Genomic DNA, 17,899 nt, shown 5'->3' with positions numbered 1-17,899 from the left:
GAGAAGTGGACGACAAAGGATGAGATGGCTAAATGGCATCACCGACTCGATGGACATGAGTTTGGGTAGGCTCTGGGAGTTGGTGATGGACAGGGAGGCCTGGTGTGCTGTGGTTCATGGGGTCACAAAGAGTTGGACACAACTGAGTGACTGAACTGAACTGAACTTAATGCAGAAACAGTCATAGAGAATAGACTTATGGGCATGGGGAGAGGGGAGGAGAGGGTGAGATGTATGGAGTGTGTAACACGGAAACTTACATCACTGTGTGTAAAATATATAGCCAATGGGAATTTGCTGTTTGTCTCAGGAAGCTAAAATGGGGCTTTGTATCAATCTAGAGGGGTGGAAAGGAGAAGAAATGGAGGGAATTTCAAAAGGGAGGGGATATATGTATACCTAGGCAGTGGCAACCCACTCCAGTACTCTTGCCTTGAAAATCCCATGGACAGAGGAGCCTGGTAGGCTGCAGTCCATGGGGTCGCTAAGAGTCCAACACGACTGAGTGACTTCACTTTCACTTTTCACTTTCATGCATTGGAGAAGGAAACGGCAACCCACTCCAGTGTTCTTGCCTGGAGAATCCCAGGGATGGGGGAGCCTGGTGGGCTGCCGTCTATGGGGTCGCACAGAGTCGGACACGACTGAAGCGACTTAGCAGCAGCAGCAGCAGCATGGCTGATTCATGTTGAGCTTTGACAGAAAACAACAAAATTCTGTAAAGAAATTATCCTTCAATTAAAAAAATTATATTTCCACATGAGTGATGTGATATCTCTCTTTTTCTGACTTCACTTAATATGAAAATCTCAAGGATGTCCACGGTCTCCACTTTTACTCAACATGATTTCAGAAGTACTAGCTGTAGCAAGCAGAGACGATAAAAAATGAAAGGATCCAAGTTGGAAAGAAGTGAAACTGGCACTGTTTGCAGATGGCATGATACTAGACATAGAAAAGCCTAAAGATGCTACCAGAAAACTACTAGAGCTCATCAATAAATTGGTAAATTTGCAGGATACAAGATTAATACCCAGTGATTTTCTTAATGGCATCTGGGAATGCATCTGTTGCCTCTTGATTTCTCAAAAGTTGCTTCTACTATTATTTTGATATTTTAAGTCAAACCTCTTTCTAAAATTATCAGTCCATCCTTTACTGGGATAAAATTTTCTAGCTTTAGATCCTTTACCACCCTTTTGCTTTAGGTTGTCATAATGACTTTGATTTTTCTTCAATCATATTAGAGTCTATAGATATGCCTTGCTTGTAGCAATCCTGCACCCACATACAAGCTATATTTTCAATACAAGATAAAAAGGTATGTCACAAAAAGCACACGGTTTTCACACCTGCTGGTGTAGCTGCAGTGATGGCTTCATAAATTTCCTTTTCTTTTTCTTACAGTGGTCCTTATGCTGGATTCATTCATCTTGAAATGGTGGCAACGACGACTGCAGACCCAAACTGTGGTACATAACAAGCAATTCAACTTTTTGTATAAAGTCATGACTTCTCTCTGTTTCTTGTGAGCACTTCCAGCACCACTAGGGGCACTTCATTTGAGTCCTATGGTGTTATTCAAGGTTATGGTATTGTACTAAACACAATGAGAAATACCCATGGACCATCAGTGATCACTTTGAGATCACAGCTTACTATAGAAATTGCTCATCAGGGATGAACAGTGCTATTCATGTTCCATAAGTGTATGTGTGCATAACTTTTGATAAATTTAATCCTTTTATATTTGTGTATATTTTATGGTAGTAAGTGATAAAATAGACTAGTATCTATATAAATTTTATGCATTCATGACACCTTTTCTCAATTTTTTATATTTCTAGGCTATGCGAGTCCCCTGTGAGTTTTTTCAAGTCATCTCAAATCTCGGAATAGTTTTCCCATGTATTTATTGAAAAAAATTCATCTATAAGTGGACCTGCACAGTTCAATCTTGTGTTGTTCAAGGGTCAACTGCATACTCAGACGTGGAAATGCTGAGTCGTACGATAGTTACAGTTGTGATATTCTGAGGAACCTCCACACTGTTTTCCATAGTGGCTGTGCCAATTTATATTCCCAGCAACTGTGTGCAAAGGTTCCCTTTTCTCAACACCCTTGCCAACGCTTCTTATCACTTGGCTTTTTGATAATAGCTCTCCTAACAGGTATGAGGTGATCTGTTATTGTGGTCTGGATTATCATCTCCCTGATGAATAGTGTTGCTGAGCCCTTTTTCACATAGCTGTTGGCCATTTGTATGTCTTCTTTGGAAAATATTTAGGTTCTTTGCTCATTTTTAAGTTATTTTTAATTAATTATTCTGTTATTGAGTTGTATGACTTCCTTTTATGATTTAGATATTAATTTATCAGATATATGGCTTGAAAATATTTTCTCCTATCTCACCTTTTCAATTTGTTGATTGTATCCATTGCTATACAGAATCTTTTAATTTGATGTAGTCCAACTTATTTTTGTTTTTCTTCCTTGGGTTTATGCTGTCAAATTAAAAACAAATGAACAACAACAAAAAAAAAAAAAAACAAAAAAACACCCAGAACTTTGCCAAGACCAATGACAAGGAGCTTTCCCCCATGTTTTCTTCTAAGAATTTTATGGTTTCTGGTCTCATTTTTAAGTCTTGAATCCATTTTGCATTTTTAAAAAAATATGATGTAAGATAAGACTCCAGTTTTACTCTTTTCATGCAGATATCCACATTTCTCAACACTCTTGGTTGAGGATGTATGTTTTTTCCGTTATGTATTCTTAGTGCCTTTGTCAAGGATTACATGCCTATATATGCATATGTTTATTTCTAGGCTCTCTTCTGTTCCGTTGGTCTGTGTGTCTATGTTTATGCTGGTATCACACTGTCTTGTACTATAGTTCAAGTCAAGAAGTACCATGCTTCCACATTTGCTCCTCTTTGTCAAGATTACTTGGTCTATTCAAGGTCTTCTGTGGTTTCATATGAATTTTAGCATTTCTATTTCTCTGGAAAATTCCACTGGAATTATGACACACATTACATTAAATCTGCAGATCACTTTGGGTAGTATGAATATTTTAACAGTGTGAATTCTTCTAGTCCATATACTTGGGACATCTTTTTATTTGTGTCTTTTCCACTTTTTTCCATCAATGTCTTGTTGCTTGTAGTGTATAGCTCTTTCACTTTCTTTGTTAAATTTATTCCTAAGTATTTTACTCTTTTTGATGTTTTTGAAATAGAACTGTTTTCTTAATTTCTTTTTCAGATAGTTTGTTGTTAGTGTTTACAAACACAACTCTGTTTGTGTGTTATTTTGTGTCCTGCAGCTTTCTTAGTTCTAACATTTTCCTGGACACTCAAAACATTCACCCCACTCTCACTTTCCCCCACCAAGAAAGGTCACAATCTCTCTTGTTACTAAGCTCTGCCATCCTGAGACAGGGCCTGATGCCAATAAAGTCAAATTGCTGTTCTTACCCATTTCAAGTGCAGCTGATCCAAGTTATATGCTTATGTGTGGTACTGCAATTTCTTAATTGCATTTTGGATCTTCTATAAAGGTATTTGGTTACTTGTACAATTTTAAAAGCTGGGTTGCTGTAGGTAAAGGGGCTGGGAATTCCTGTTCCACTGTACTGCAGATGCCACTCAGTCAAGATCCTTTTATTTTCTGATACCAACTATTTTACTCAGTGTTCTTTCACATTGGCAAGAAAATTCCAACTCTCTTGACATGTCTTGTTCTAACCACAAAAGGCGATCCAAGGATTTCTGATTCATTATACAAAATACCAAAACTTTTATACCTATACTGAAATACAGCAATAAATGGGATATACTTTGTTCATAAACACAGATATGGATGTCAAATAAACCTTCAATTATAAGGAATAGTATTTTAAGAGTATCAGAAAGAAAGCCCTAAACAGAAAAAGATACATCTCCCAGTTACTGAGGTCAAGCAAGAACAAAAAAAGACATAGAATGTGTTCCCTTCAGCTCCACCTTGGCACTCAGCTACGTGGAATACTTACTTTTCTTTTCAATCACAAGATGAAGGATCTGCCCTGGATGTCACTATGTGGGAGGAGCTGGAGGACTTGGTTCTGGAATGTGTCCTACCCATGGCAGTAGTGCTGTCTTTCTCAGCTCTCAAGGCCTCTATCTTCCTCATCCTATGATGGAATTCAGGACCTCCAAGGGCTGATATCAGGAACTGGATGCTACAGAACCCCAATGGTTCTGGGTGGCTATTTCTTTCACTTCCTTTCAAGGGGCTTCACATATATATCTGACAATTCCTTCTGTGACCGGAGATTGCCCTCCTTAGGGTCTCAAACCCTGACAACTATACTGTGACAACACAGCAAGGAGATATTCAGCTTGAGAGCTCTGCCTGAAGCCTCTTACACCTAATATTCTGGGGCGTTGCATTCCTCGGTCCAGGTGCACGGTGTCCTCCTATAGGCCCTTGCCCCTTAGATTAGAGGCTTCTTGGGAAATGCCGCATCCCTGAAAAGCCCTGATCAGCTTCCCTACTCCAAACCTTGCAGGGGAGTCCCTGTCCTACAAGTGATGAGAGATGGGAAAATCCATGGCATAAGTAAGGGGGTCCAGGTAGAGACCTGTGAGGGAAACAAAACGTGGTAACCTGTCCCTTCTCTCTTTCAGCCAGACTTCTCAGGGAACCTCTGTTCTAAATAAACTTTATATTTTAGATCTAATAGATATGTCTTTATACAAAGAAATGGCTGTGAGGTGATTTTTTTTTTTGAATCCTGATCTTGTGAGCTTATCTGAATCTTTAAGCTTTCAGATCTTTTAAGCTTATCTGAGACCTAATATGTATGGATAGATGATCAGCGAATAATAACTCTTTTTTTCCTCTCTTCATATGTCACATATATTTTGCTTTTTTATTGCTCTGGCTATGTATTACAATACAAGAGTTGGACATGAGAGTCCCTCTTCTTATTGCTTCAGACACATTTCACAGTAATGCGAATAAAAAGGGAATTAGGAGCATAAGGTCAGCTCAGGCTTGCAGGAGTGAGAGGGTGAGCTTTAGACTAACTCAAATCAAGGGCCTACGACCATCACTGTCACTTACCAGCCATGGGAAGTGTGTCACGTTATTAAACTGAGAGTGCCTCAGCTTTTTAACTGTGAATTGAGTGTGCTAAGCCCTGTCTGGAAGGACTGGTGGCCTTGGTGCTAACTGTAAATAAAGTGCCTAGCAGGCACCATATCCCTCCCTTTTCATGACTGGTGGCTGCACTTTCCAACAAAGATTTGACCTTCCTTATGCCTGATACATGGCTTCCCTGGTGGCTCAATGGTAGAGTATCCGCCTGTGGTACAGGAACCGCAGGAGACAGATTTGATTCCTGGGTCGGGAAGGTCCCCTGGGGGAGGAAATGGCAACCCACTTCAGAATTCTTCCCTGGAAAATCTCATGGACAGAGGGGCCTCGTGGGCTACAGTCCATGGTGTCACAAAAGTGTCAGACATGACTTAGCAATTCAATAATAACAAAAAGGTGTGATATAAAGAAGTTAGGGAGAGTGCTGACAGCCATGCTCTAATCTACTAGAACTGACTTCACAGGGTAGGGCATGACTCTCTTTTGTCCCCTCTATTCAAGGATGGGTAGTCTCCACTCGGGCTCCACAATTTGAATTCTGGTGGGGCCTGGGGAATCCCCTCCTTCTTGAACTCCTCATAGTAAGACCGATACCTCCCTGAGAGCCTGAAAGAAATAAGGGTGGCCTTAACTAGCCATGCCTGCCAATAGTCTCACAACGATGAAAGCTCTGGAAGCTGCTTGAGGACAACAGATGGTTCCCCTCAGGGTCCCAAACTTGACTCTCAGCCAAGCCCAAGATTCCCTCTTGTTAACATGGGACCACCACCATCAGATCAAAACCCTAACTTTCCTGCTACTCCTCGGTCAGAACTGAAGGGCCCCTTGGCCTGATAACTCTGCCTGGGGCCTTGTAGCCTGACAGTAGGGAGGATTCTGTGTGGACATCCTGGTATGTGTGTTCCCACATTCTTTATCATCCTCAATTTGACTTGGAAATAACCTGGAAATATTCCCTGAATTGCCTTAACGCTTCTCCAATCAGGCCCACAATTCCCTGAGACTCTCAAGGTAGAAGTGCAATTTGCCTCATGGGCCACTCAGCACATGGTCTTCCAAGGCTAACAGGAGTGGAAGGAATATGTTCTGCCCCCACTGTTTTGAGGCAGGTAGTCTTTTCAGTCTTCAGGGTCCTTACCTTGACTTCTGGCACAACCTGGAAATCATCCTTCTGCTGAGCTTCAGCTGCTCCCTTTGATCAGGATGAGGTTCCTTACCTCCATGTGATCCTCTGGGAGGAAGTGAGTAGGACTCACCATGTCACCAGGCCTAAGTGGCACAGTCTCAGGCCTGACAACAGGGACAGTGCCCTCTGTAGCCCCCTTCTTTCTGGGAGGGATCCTTCGCTGTCAGTCAGTATCATCAGTTGACTCCTGTTAGGAACAGGGTACACTTCCTCAGCTGATAGAGGCTCCCTCCATTAGCCCAAGGACTTTAAGGCACTGAAGCCATTCACCTTCAGAAACTAAGGGATAAACCTAGTCTGAAAGCCCTGCCTGTTCCCTCCCAGGGCCCATTACATTTGTAGGACTTTCTAAGAATTTATCTGTAATGGCATAGTTGGCTGACACACTCCTCATACAGGACTGTGCAAATGTCATGCCTGGGATTTCCACTCTCTGATGAAGAGCCAGCCTATAAATCAATGTCCATATCTCCTTGACACCCTCCAGGCAGAAGTCAGGGGCCCCTTGAGCTGGCCAGCACTTATGCCTCCCAGGGCTAACTGGAGAGGAGGGACTAAGTGTAGCCCTGTCGGCTGGGGCTGAGGGGTTTCCATATCCACACCCTGGGTCTTCAATTTGCATCCTTCCTGGGGTTCTATGGCACCCCACTCCAGTATTCTTGCCTAGAAAATCCCATGGACGGAGGAGCCTGGTAGGCTGCAGTCCATGGGGTCACTAAGAGTCGGACACGACTGAGCGACTTCACTTTCACTTTTCACTTTCATACATTGGAGGAGGAAATGGCAACCCACTCCAGTGTTTTTGCCTGGAGAATCCCAGGGACGGCAGGGCCTGGTGGGCTGCCGTCTATGGGGTCGCACAGAGTTGGACACGACTGAAGTGACTTAGCAGCAGCAGTGGGGTTCTATTGTCTGCTGAACTGAGGCTGAGGACTCTGCTGATTCCCAATGTCCCCACCTTCCTGGGACCTGGAGTGAAGCCATTAACCACAGCAGCCTGGATTTTTCTGGACTTTTTATGGGCTTGCCAATGAGGACAGGTCTTTACAGGCTGCTTCCATTATGGCTGGGTCTTTTTATCACCCCCATTCACGTTAATCACCATCAATTCTGAGAGACTGATCCTCACTCCTATCCAACCTCAGAACTCTGCCCCAACTCCAAGTTTCTTAGGTCTCTGAGAACCCTGAAGAATAAGCGAGGCTATGCTTTGCCTAACAGTTCTGAGGTCTTCTGTGTCTGAGAGCAGTCGGGAATGCTGTTCCAGTGACCACTCCCTCCTTTTCTGGGGTGTTGCTCTCCTTAATCCTCCTACATGGGGTCCTCCCCATCTTGCTTGCTGTGTCTTGGATTAAAGGCTTCTGAGGAAATTATACATTTCTGCAAACTCTTGAGCCGTGTTTGCTCCGCAGTGCTACAGAGAATGGGTCCCTGTCCTAGGAGTGATGGGAGATGGAGAAGCTATAGCCCAAGGCAGGAGTCCCAGGACAGGTGGTCACCCATCAGGGAAAAAAGTACATTAACCTATCTCCTCATCAGACAGGTGAAGATTCTCATGTTATTTCTGATAGATATACTTTCTACCCGGAGAAGGCAATGGCACCCCACTCCAGTACTCCTGCCTGGAAAATCCCATGGAAGGAGGAGCCTGGTGGGCTGCAGTCCATGGGGTCGCTGAGGGTCGGACACGACTGAGCGACTTCACTTTCACTTTTCACTTTCATGCATTGGAGAGGGAAATGGCAACCCACTCCAGTGTTCTTGCCTGGAGAATCCCAGGGATGGGGGAGCCTGGTGGGCTGCCGTCTATGGGGTCACACAGAGTCAGACACGACTGAAGTGACTTAGCAGTAACAGCAGTATACTTTCTACAGGCAAGAGACTGTAAGCATGATATGGAGAGCCCTTGGTCTTCAGAGGTTATCTAACATGGCCAACATACATGCTTATGCTGGCACCAAATACTGTGTCATTAATCTGTGAATAATGAATAAGGGGTATGTATTTTTTGTTAAATGTATTTGGTATTCTTACTGCTCTGGCTACACATTCTGATCCAGTAGCTTGAGCACAAGGGCATTCCTTTTTATCACCTAGAACACATTTTGAAGTGCTGAGAAAAACCCTGAAATAAAAGATACAGGGTGGGGACTTTCCTGGTGGTCCAGGGGCTAGGACTCCAAGCTCCCAATGCAGGGGGCCCAGGTTCGATCCCTGGTCAGGGAAGTGGGCCCCACGTGCCGTGCCACAACTAAGAGCCAGTACAGCCAAATCAATAAGAAAAAGGAAACGAAATATCAAAGGTTAAAAGTACTTTTTTTAAAAAAAGACAAGGGTATGTCTTGGGGTGGGGGTGAAAATAGTATGAGTGCTACAGTAGTTTATAGAGCAGGAGTCTAGCCCCAGCTCTGTCATTTACCACCCAGAAGTATTTCAGCAAAAATCAAACACTGTCTCTATGCGCCTCGGGCTCTCCATCATGAACTGTGTTTGATAGGCCCTGTCCTATTGGACTGGTGGAATATATGTATTTACAGAAAGCATCTGTCATGGTGCTTGACTCTACTGAGACATTAGGGGCAATGGCAGTTATTACTGTGATTATCTTGACCTCAGATAATCAGATGGGATTACATCAGCTGGTTTTTTGTTTTTTTGTCTTTGCATGTAAGAGATATCAGGTACTATGCAGCATTCTAACTGAAGGGGAAAAAAAATACCCAACCTCCTGAATCTAGCAAAAATTCTGCCTAGCAATGAAAACAAAGTAATATGCTGTTTCCAACCCCACTTTACCCTTTTTTCTTCTTGAGGTAGAGAGCATCTCAGCCTCTTCCATAGGATGACAGCTTCTCTGAGAGACTATAATTGAATGGGAAGAGGCTGGGACATTTTTGACTAAATATCACCAGTATAAGCATGAAGACTTCTTAAGAGCAGATGCTCAATTAATGTTTGTGTAAAAGAAGAACCACGAATAAATCATTTGTGATAATTTATATTCTCAAACATTCTTGAAAAACATAAGCAGATTCAGATATATAACTTTTACCTTTACAAAAAGGGAGACTAAACAGAGAGGAAAGTAAACCAAAAACTGACTAGCTTTCAGCTATATCTCTATTTATGTATCAATGTTCTGAGCCTCTTTTAGTGTGGTGTCTTTCACATTTCTAAGCATATTCTTATCCTAAAGTGATGTAATTCTCATCCTGGATCACAAGTGATTTAAGGATTTCCAGTATGTATTTCAAAAAACAAAACTCTTACTCCTAAATCTAACAAACAGCAAACAATGTGTACCCATGTAAATAATATACTTCTATCATTAAACTAAATAAAGTTTCTGTTGAGAAAAGTAATACTGAAAATTTGGGGGGGAAGTCAACAAGTTATTGATGCATATTAGGAACACAGATTGAAAGGCTTTTCCAACCACGAAGTGAAGAACGGGCTTCAGACAACACCAGGGGCGAGATGAGTGGCTGGATGTGGCCCTGGACTGGGCACTGGCCGAGGCAGAAGTGGTAGCACTGGCCGAGGCAGTAGGACCTGGCTAGGCCGAGGCAGAAATGCCACGCCTGGCCATGGCAGACATGTCAGCACTGGCCAAGGCCAAAATGCCAGCCCTGGCTGCAGCAGAAGTGCCAGGACTGGCCAAGGCCAAAGGGCCAGCACTGGCTGAGGCAGAAGGGCCAGGCCTGGCCCTGGCAGATATGTCAGCACTGGCCAAGGCCAAAGTGCCAGCCTTGGTTGCAGCAGAAGTGCCAAGACTGGCCAAGGCCGAAGGGCCAGCACTGGCTGAGGCAGAAGGGTTAGGCGTGGCACTGGCAGAAATATCAGCAGTGGCTGAGGCCAAAGTGCCTGCCCTGTCTGCAACATATGTGCCAGGTCCAGCCAAGGCAGAGGGGCCAGCACTGGCTGAGGCAGAAAGGCCAGGCCTGGCTGGAGCAGAATTGCCAGGTCTGGCCAAGGTAGAGGGGCCAGCACTGCCTGAGGCAGAAAGGCCAGGCCTGGCCCTGGCAGACATGTCAGCCTTGGCTGGAGCAGAAGTGCCAGTTCTGGCCAAGGCAGAAGGGTCAGCACTGGCCAAAGCAGAAGGGTCAGCACTGGCTGAGGCCGAAGTGCTAGCCCTGGCTGCACCAGAAATGCCAGGTCTGGCCAAGGCAGAAGAGCCAGCACTGACCGAGGCAGAAGGGCCAGCACTGGCTGAGGCATAAGGGCCAGCACTGGCCGAGGCATAAGGGCCAGCACTGGCTGAGGCAGAAGGGCCAGAACTGGCCCTGGCAGATATTTCAGCCCTGGCTGAGGCCGATGTGCCATGTCTGGCCGAGGCCAATGTGACATATCTGGCCGAGGAAGGATTGCCAGCACTGTCCGAGGCAGGAGGGCCGGGCCGGGCCGTGGCAGACATGTCAGCCCTAGCTGCAGCAGAAGTGCCAGGCCTGGCCGAGGCAGAAAGGCCAGCACTGGCAGAGCAGAAGGGCCAGTGCTGGCTGAGGCAGACCGGCCGGTCCCGGCTGCAGCTCTGGCTCTGGAGCTCTCTACCTCCTCTCTCCAAGAGTCCTCATAACGTGGCTGTAAGGTGTCGGGGGCTGAATCATTCACCCTGGTCAAAATCTGCAGGACTTTTGTCTTGCTGTTTTGTGTGAGCGTGTTAGGACCCCACAGGAACTCATAGCGAGGGGGATCGCTGCCGGGCACCTGGCGGTACTCCAGGTACACTTCCTGCACCAGATCTTGTGTGATGAGCTTCCCGGTGTCTCCAGAGATGAAGTGCCTTCTTCCATCATAGATGCTCAACATATTCAGGAACTTCCAGATGTCCTCCTCAGAGGCGCGGTGACCATTCAGGTAGGTGACACCCAGCAGAGGCATCAGAAGACCATTCTTCGGCAGCCCCCAGTCACCTCTCATAGACTCACTGTCGCTGAGATCTAGGTTGCTCACCAGGGTATAGCAGTGATTGTTGGGCCTGACTTCCTTCAGCACCAGGCCAAACTCCAGCTCCATGCACTCAGAGTCCCTTCTGAGGATCTCAGGGAATTGCTTCCTGTAACTTCTGTGGATAACTTTCAGCATTTCTGACCTCTTAATGAGCTCCCTCATCATATACTTAAACAGCATGTACCGCAGCAAACTCTCTGACTCCCTGGTCAGATCTGTGTGACAGCTCTCAGCAGCAGCTGAGGCCTGGGAGGAATTTTCACCTTCCTGAACTTGGCCCTTGGCACCTACACCAGATCTCGAGTCTGCTGTGCCACCGACACCAGATCTTTTGCATATAGCACCTGCAGCAGCACTGGTGGTGCCTTGGGCTCCCTGACGACCCTTCAGGGTGCCAGCAGCAGAGGAGCTTGAGGGAGTGCTCTCTGAATCAGGAGGGGAGGAGAAGGTGGTTTCCTCTTCCCCAGATGTGGTAGCATGATCATGAAGACCCTGGGTCTCAGCCCGGTCTTGGTGACGTTTCTCATGAGCACAGTGCTTACTCTTCCGCCCACGAGGCATGACTGTGGTCAGGGACTGCAGGCAGGGGTCTGGGCCAATAGACAGGAGATTGGGGCACCTGGAGGATGGAGAATGAGGTGACATGAGCACCTTAAACAGGGAGATTCTACCTTGGCTTAATCAAAGGCCGCCTCTGCAGGTTTCCTTGAGGACACTGCTCTAGGAACCCACAAGGCTCTTGTTTTCCTCGTTAGCCTGTCCCCTGAGAATCCCAGAGGAAGAACAGAGGCTTACTTGTCCTCTGCGTCCTCTCAGCCCTGCTTTGGACTTACTGAGGTGACAGCAGGGGCTGGCAGTGGGGTCCTCTCAGCTCATCTTCAGTATTATCACATCAAGTCCTAGTGGAGCCTGGGCACCCTTCTCTCTGCTACTCTGATGCAGACACTTCAGACCTCCACATGATCCAGAAGCAAGTGAAGGGATGCCTCAGTCCACCTCCCTCCCAGGGGACACCCAGTGCTGAGAGCTCAGTAGGGTCTTTTCTATCCTGAGTTCACTGGCATCATCATTCATGGTCCTTACCTTGGCTCCTTAAAACGCTGGGCACTATTCTCCACTTGCTGATTGGTGGTTGCACCTTCAGACTAGACATTTCCCCTCCCCTAGACTTGGTATAAAACAGTAAAGCAGATGTTCAACCTAACAGCCCATCCCTGAGATTTCCTGGGCTGAAATCCAAGGGTTGGGGCGCATGCTCTGAGTCTTCACTCAGATTCCTCAACTGAGCTCCTGGCAGAAAACCTCCTCCTTCTCCTGAACTGATACCTGCCTGATAGTAAAAGCCAATCACCCTGTGTCCCCACAGGAGGAAGTGAAGATGACTTCATCTTCCCAAACACCGTCTCCTAAGAATGGAAGCTGTTGCAGGCAGGTTGATGTCCCTGTGGTCCCATCCAAGATCCCAATTCAAAGTTAAAAAAATTTTTTTTTGCTCCTCTTTATTCTATATGTCTTTTTTAGAAACAAATTCATTTACTTTTAATGGAAAGATAATATCTTTACAATATTGTGTTATCTTCTGCCCCACATCAATATGAATCAGCCATAGGTATACTGTATATCCCCTCCCTCTTGAAACTCTCTCCCACCTCCCACCCCATCCCACCCTTCTTAAGCTGTCAGAGCACTGGCTTTGAGCGCCCTGAGTCATAAAACTAATTCCCACTGGTTATTTATTTTACATATGGTAATGTGTACATTTTCAATGTTACTCTCTCAGTCTGTCCCTCCCTCCCCTTCCCCCACTGTGTCCACGAGTGTGTTCTCTATGTCTGCATCTCCAGGCTGTCCTGCAAAGAGGTTCATCAGTACCATCTTTCTGGATTCCATATAAATGCATTAATATATGATATTGCCTTTCCTCTTTCTGACCTAATTCACTTTGCATAAAAAACTAGGAATAAAACTACCACATGAGCCAACAATCCTACTACTGGGCATATACCCCAAAGAAATGTAATGGAAGAAGACACTTGTACTCAAATGTTCACTGCAGAACTATTTACAATAGCCAGGACATAGAAGTAACCAAGGTCTACATTTGACTCATGACAGGGTATAAGAGTTTCTCGCTCTGCTGACCACTTCCTAGCCCAAAGTGTGGACCGACATGTATTCTTGAGGTCTGCCAGGGATGACGACAGGGAGGATTTGGTCCGAATGATGTGGTGTGGAACATCCCCAAAGCCCCGAGGTTCTCACCATGACCCCTCCAAATCTGAACGCCTCCCTTGCCAAGCTGAGGCTGCCCCCTTTGACCCGGTTGCCTCAGTTCATGAGATGTCCCGGGAAGTGTCATGTCAAAACACCCGATTATCCCAGGCCTGAAAACAGCGCTGGCACTTTATGTGGCCCCGTTTCTTAAGGAAGTGGCCACCATCCTTAGTGTCACAACCATGAATCATGTTGCAGACTAGCTCCCTTTGTTGAACTGGTTTTATTCTGTTAGAGCAAGGCTGTCACTTCACCAAAACCACCTCCAGTGGACACCAGGGGGCACCACAGTTGGCCCAACTTACCCGAGGCCTCCCAGAGCCCAGTATAGGGGAGTCGCTCAGTAGGGCCCCCTTGCAGTGTCGAACTCTGCTCCTCAGCCCTCAGGGCCATAAGCTAGGTCCTAGACCACCTCCGGGGGTAGAATCCGGGCCTACCCCCACAGACCAACACCTTAGCCTGAGACACTCTAGACCACATTCAGCCGATAGCTCTGAGGGGCCCACAAGAGCCATATCACAGGGTGGGATGTGGATGGGTCACTTTTATTACTGGGAGGGTTGGGAAAGTCCCTTCAGCTACATTCAGGTCCTCACCTTGGTTCCGGATGAGTCCTGGAACCTAAGTCTTGCCAAACGGTCGCAGTGGCTACCGGTCAAGCTTCTCTCCTTCCAAGCAGAAGTGGAGGGGAGCTGCGTACACTCCTACGTGACGTCGCCTGCGGTCGACGGCAAGGGCGGCGTGCTACGGGAACCCCGGTAGCTCAATATTCATCCGTCCCTGGATTCTCTCTCAGGGTCCTCCGTGTGCAGTTTATCAGAGCCCCAAACGCCTCCATCTATGAACACAAGTCCTACAGCCCCCAAACAAAGCCCTTGCCTTCCCAAGTCTCCGCTACTGCTGCTGCTATGTCGCTTCCGTCGTGTCCGACTCCGTGCGATCCCAGAGATGGCAGCCCACCAGGCTCCCCAATCCCTGGGATTCTCCAGCAAGAACACTGGAGTGGGTTGCCATTTCCTTCTCCAACCCAAGTCCCTAGTGGAAGGTATCAGGGCACTGCTCTGAGAATCTCTGCTTGTCAGGAGGGGCACCACTCTGTAAGCCTCCCTCTTTGGGGGGAGGGATCCTCTCATTATCTCTCATCGTCCTCACCTTAAGTCCGGTTATGGTCAAGATGACACCCCTCTGCAGACCTGGGGCCCTATCCTGCTAGAGAAGGCCTTGCCCTTCCTGAGTTCACACAGGTGGAATGAGGGGACCACTCAGAAGTAGCTGTTCTGGGTCTCTCAGAGCTAAGAATTTACAGAATGCTGTTTGGCTCCCTCTCCAGCGGTCCCGCTAACACTCAGCATTGTCATCTGAGGTCCTGCTTGGGCTCAGGTTCGTCCACCCACGAAACTAGGCTGATCCTATTAGACAGAGGCCACACCCCACTGAGAATTTCCAGACTGAAATCAACCTGACATCTGTGCCCTGAGCTTCCTGGGGAGAACAGCGACAGAGATTTTCCAGGGCCTCCTTTGATGCAGTGTGTGCTACTGTGAGTGCACTTTCACATCCTCACATTGATATGTGATGAACCATGTAACTCCAGTCTCTGCTTTGTGAAGCTGCTTGTCTTACATCAAGATCCTAGTCTTTGAGAATTCTAAATTGGACGTCAGGGTGACCCTCATGTGATCGTACTCCATAAAGGCCTCTGAAAGTAGGCAGTGGGGATGCAACTTGAGTCCTTCTGATTGCTCTTGCTCAGCATCCTCACTACATCTACCACAGCCTGGGACTGCTCCTTATACTGATCTAAGATAGCTCTTTGGGTGACCACTATAATCAGGAGTCACTGTCTCCACAGTCCTCTTTCATGGAGTTCTAATATCAGCTTCTGTCGCTTGATTAAAGGCTTCCTGGGAAATGCATATTCCTATGAACACTTGTGCAGTTACCTTCTAGCAATCTTGGAGAAAATGGGTCTCAGTCCCCCAAAGTGATGTAAGATTAGGAAAATGCAGCAGAAATCAAGGAACTCAGGACAGATTGTTATGCTGTCAGAGAAAAAGAGCTGATATATTTCTTCTCCTCAGCCAGATTTTGAGTGTGTGCTTAGTTGCTCAGTCATGTCCTACTCTTTGCAACCCCATGGACTGTAGCCTGCCAGGCTCCTCTGTCCATGGGGATTCTCCAGGCAAGAATCCTGGAGTGAGTTGCTCTCCTCCAGCGGATGTACCAAACCCAGGAATCAAACCCAGGACTCCCACATTGCAGGTGGATTCTTTATTTTCTGAGCCACCAGATTTAGGGTGGTTCTAAAATGTTTGCTTTCAGGACTCTCCTGTTGGTCCAGTGGTTATGACTCTGTACTCCCAGTGAAGGGGGCCCAGGTTCGATCCCTGGTCAGGTAATTGGATCCCACATACCAGAACTAAGAGTTCATGTGCCACAACTAAAACTTTCATATGCCACAACTAAAGAGCCTGCATGTGGCAACAAAGATCCCGAGTGTCACAGCTAAGACTCAGAGCAGCCAAAATAAATATTTTTAATTAAAAAAATTAAGTATTTACTTTCTAAATAGAAGCATAGCACCTGATAATCTTGTAAGCCCTTGATGACTTGAGGGTGTCTGAATTTGCACATGCAGATAATCATATGGTTAGTGAGCATTATCTCTTTCTCTCCTGTATCTCTCTTAATTATTTTGGTTATGTGCTATGTGGCAATATTGATGGTAGGAGAGTTTGGGGGAGAGTGGATACATGTATATGTATGGGTGAGTCCCTTAACTGTTCATCTGAACTGTCCACAATATTGTTAATTGGTTATCCCCACTCAAAAATAAACGTTCAAATTACAAAAAACAAAACTGTGCTTCCAGTGCAAGGGGTATGAGTTCAACCCTGATTGTGGAATTAGGATCCCATGTTTTCAAGGGGTGGTCTTAAAGATGGCAGAGGAAATAGGATGGGGAGACCACTTTCTCCCCCACAAATTCATCGAAAGAAAATTTGAATGCTGAGCAAATTCCAAAACAACTTATGAATGATGGCAGAGGACATCAGACACCTAGAAAGGCAGCCTATTGTTTTCGAAAAGGAGATAGGACAAAATTAAAAAGAGAACACGAGAAACAAAAGAGGTAGGGACAGAGATCCATCCCAGGAAGCGAGTCTTAAAAAAGAGAAAAGATTCCAAACACAAGGAACACTCTCACTGGCAGGTTCTGTGGCGAGCCTTGGAATCTCAGAGGGCAACATAAACTGGGAGGAAAAATAAATAAATACATAAATAATTAAAACCCACAGATTATGTGCCTAAGGCAACTCCCAGCGGAACAGCAGCCCAGACACTTGCATCTGCCACTAGAAGCGCGGGCTGGACAGGGAGGCACCAGCTTGCATTGCTTAGGGTAAAGACCCCGGGCCTGAAGCCCCGAGGGCAATCTGAGGGAACTAAATTGAGACAGCAACCCTGACTGTGGGATAGCTATCCGCGAAAAGCCCTAACCTAAGACAACTGCCAGGCTGCTCACAGAGCAAAGGACTGAGCAGAGCTAGCCAGCTGTGGACTGGCCCATCCCTCACTGGAGACAGGCAAGGCGAGGGCAAGCCAGAGCCAGAAGGGGCAATTGCAGCTCCCAGAGAGGCATCCTCTACCAAACTGCAAGCAGGCTTCATTGCTAACCAAGACTTCTTGGGATTTTGGATGGTTGACCAGAGGATCAACCAGGAGGGTCACAGCCAGAGATTAGCTCCCCAGAAGAGACACATGGCACACCTGAGAAGACCTGCCCGTTTTACACCCAGAAAAACTGAGCAGCTGGGACAGGGGAGGCGATAAGACGCAGCCTCCAACTGGGGGCAACGTGCTCGCCAAGCACCTGGTCACTGAGCTGCTCGGACCTGGGACGGGCACAAACGCTGGCCCAACCGTCTGGCTTGTCGAGTACCTGAGAACCTGAACCTGAGAGCTTAGACTGGGAAGTGCATGCACCCAAGCCCCGCCTCACATAGTTCCCAGCAGAGCAGCCTAGAGCCTGAGCAGTGTAGACTGGGAAAGCACACACACTGTGAGTGTGGGCAACCCAGTGTGGTACGAGCACTCCCCGCAAACATTTGCTTGCAGTATTCCTCCCTCCCCGCAGCCAACTCAAAAGGGAGCCTAAAAAAGTGACCACCACCACCCCTTGTGTCAGGGTGGAAATTAGACACTGAAGGACAGCAACAAAGCAAAAGAGAGAATGCTGAGGAATAACAATTACAACCTGTAGTACAATGATAAAAGCATGAACTAGCTGTAGTGGAACAGTGACAAGAGCAACGAAGATATACAGAAACCTGTAGTTGCAATGACA

General features: G+C 46.6%; 1 protein-coding gene across 1 annotated transcript; it reads right to left on the bottom strand.

Annotated features, from left to right (window-relative positions):
• Positions 1 to 9,445: 9,445 nt before the first annotated feature.
• Positions 9,446 to 14,221, bottom strand: LOC132344774 (uncharacterized). The gene is made up of 2 exons (XM_059884475.1): positions 14,148 to 14,221; positions 9,446 to 11,896 (listed from the first exon to the last, which is right to left on the bottom strand). The coding sequence occupies exon 2, from the start codon at positions 11,836 to 11,838 to the stop codon at positions 9,787 to 9,789; it is 2,052 nt and encodes a 683-aa protein (XP_059740458.1). The 5' UTR covers positions 11,839 to 11,896; positions 14,148 to 14,221; the 3' UTR covers positions 9,446 to 9,786.
• Positions 14,222 to 17,899: the final 3,678 nt, after the last annotated feature.

This window comes from Bos taurus, unplaced genomic scaffold (assembly GCF_002263795.3).
Source record: "Bos taurus isolate L1 Dominette 01449 registration number 42190680 breed Hereford unplaced genomic scaffold, ARS-UCD2.0 Leftover_ScbfJmS_2420, whole genome shotgun sequence".
Taxonomy (NCBI): Eukaryota; Metazoa; Chordata; class Mammalia; order Artiodactyla; family Bovidae; genus Bos; species Bos taurus.
The sequence above is the reverse complement of the archived record's forward strand: the minus strand, read 5'-3'. Positions and strand labels throughout refer to the sequence as shown.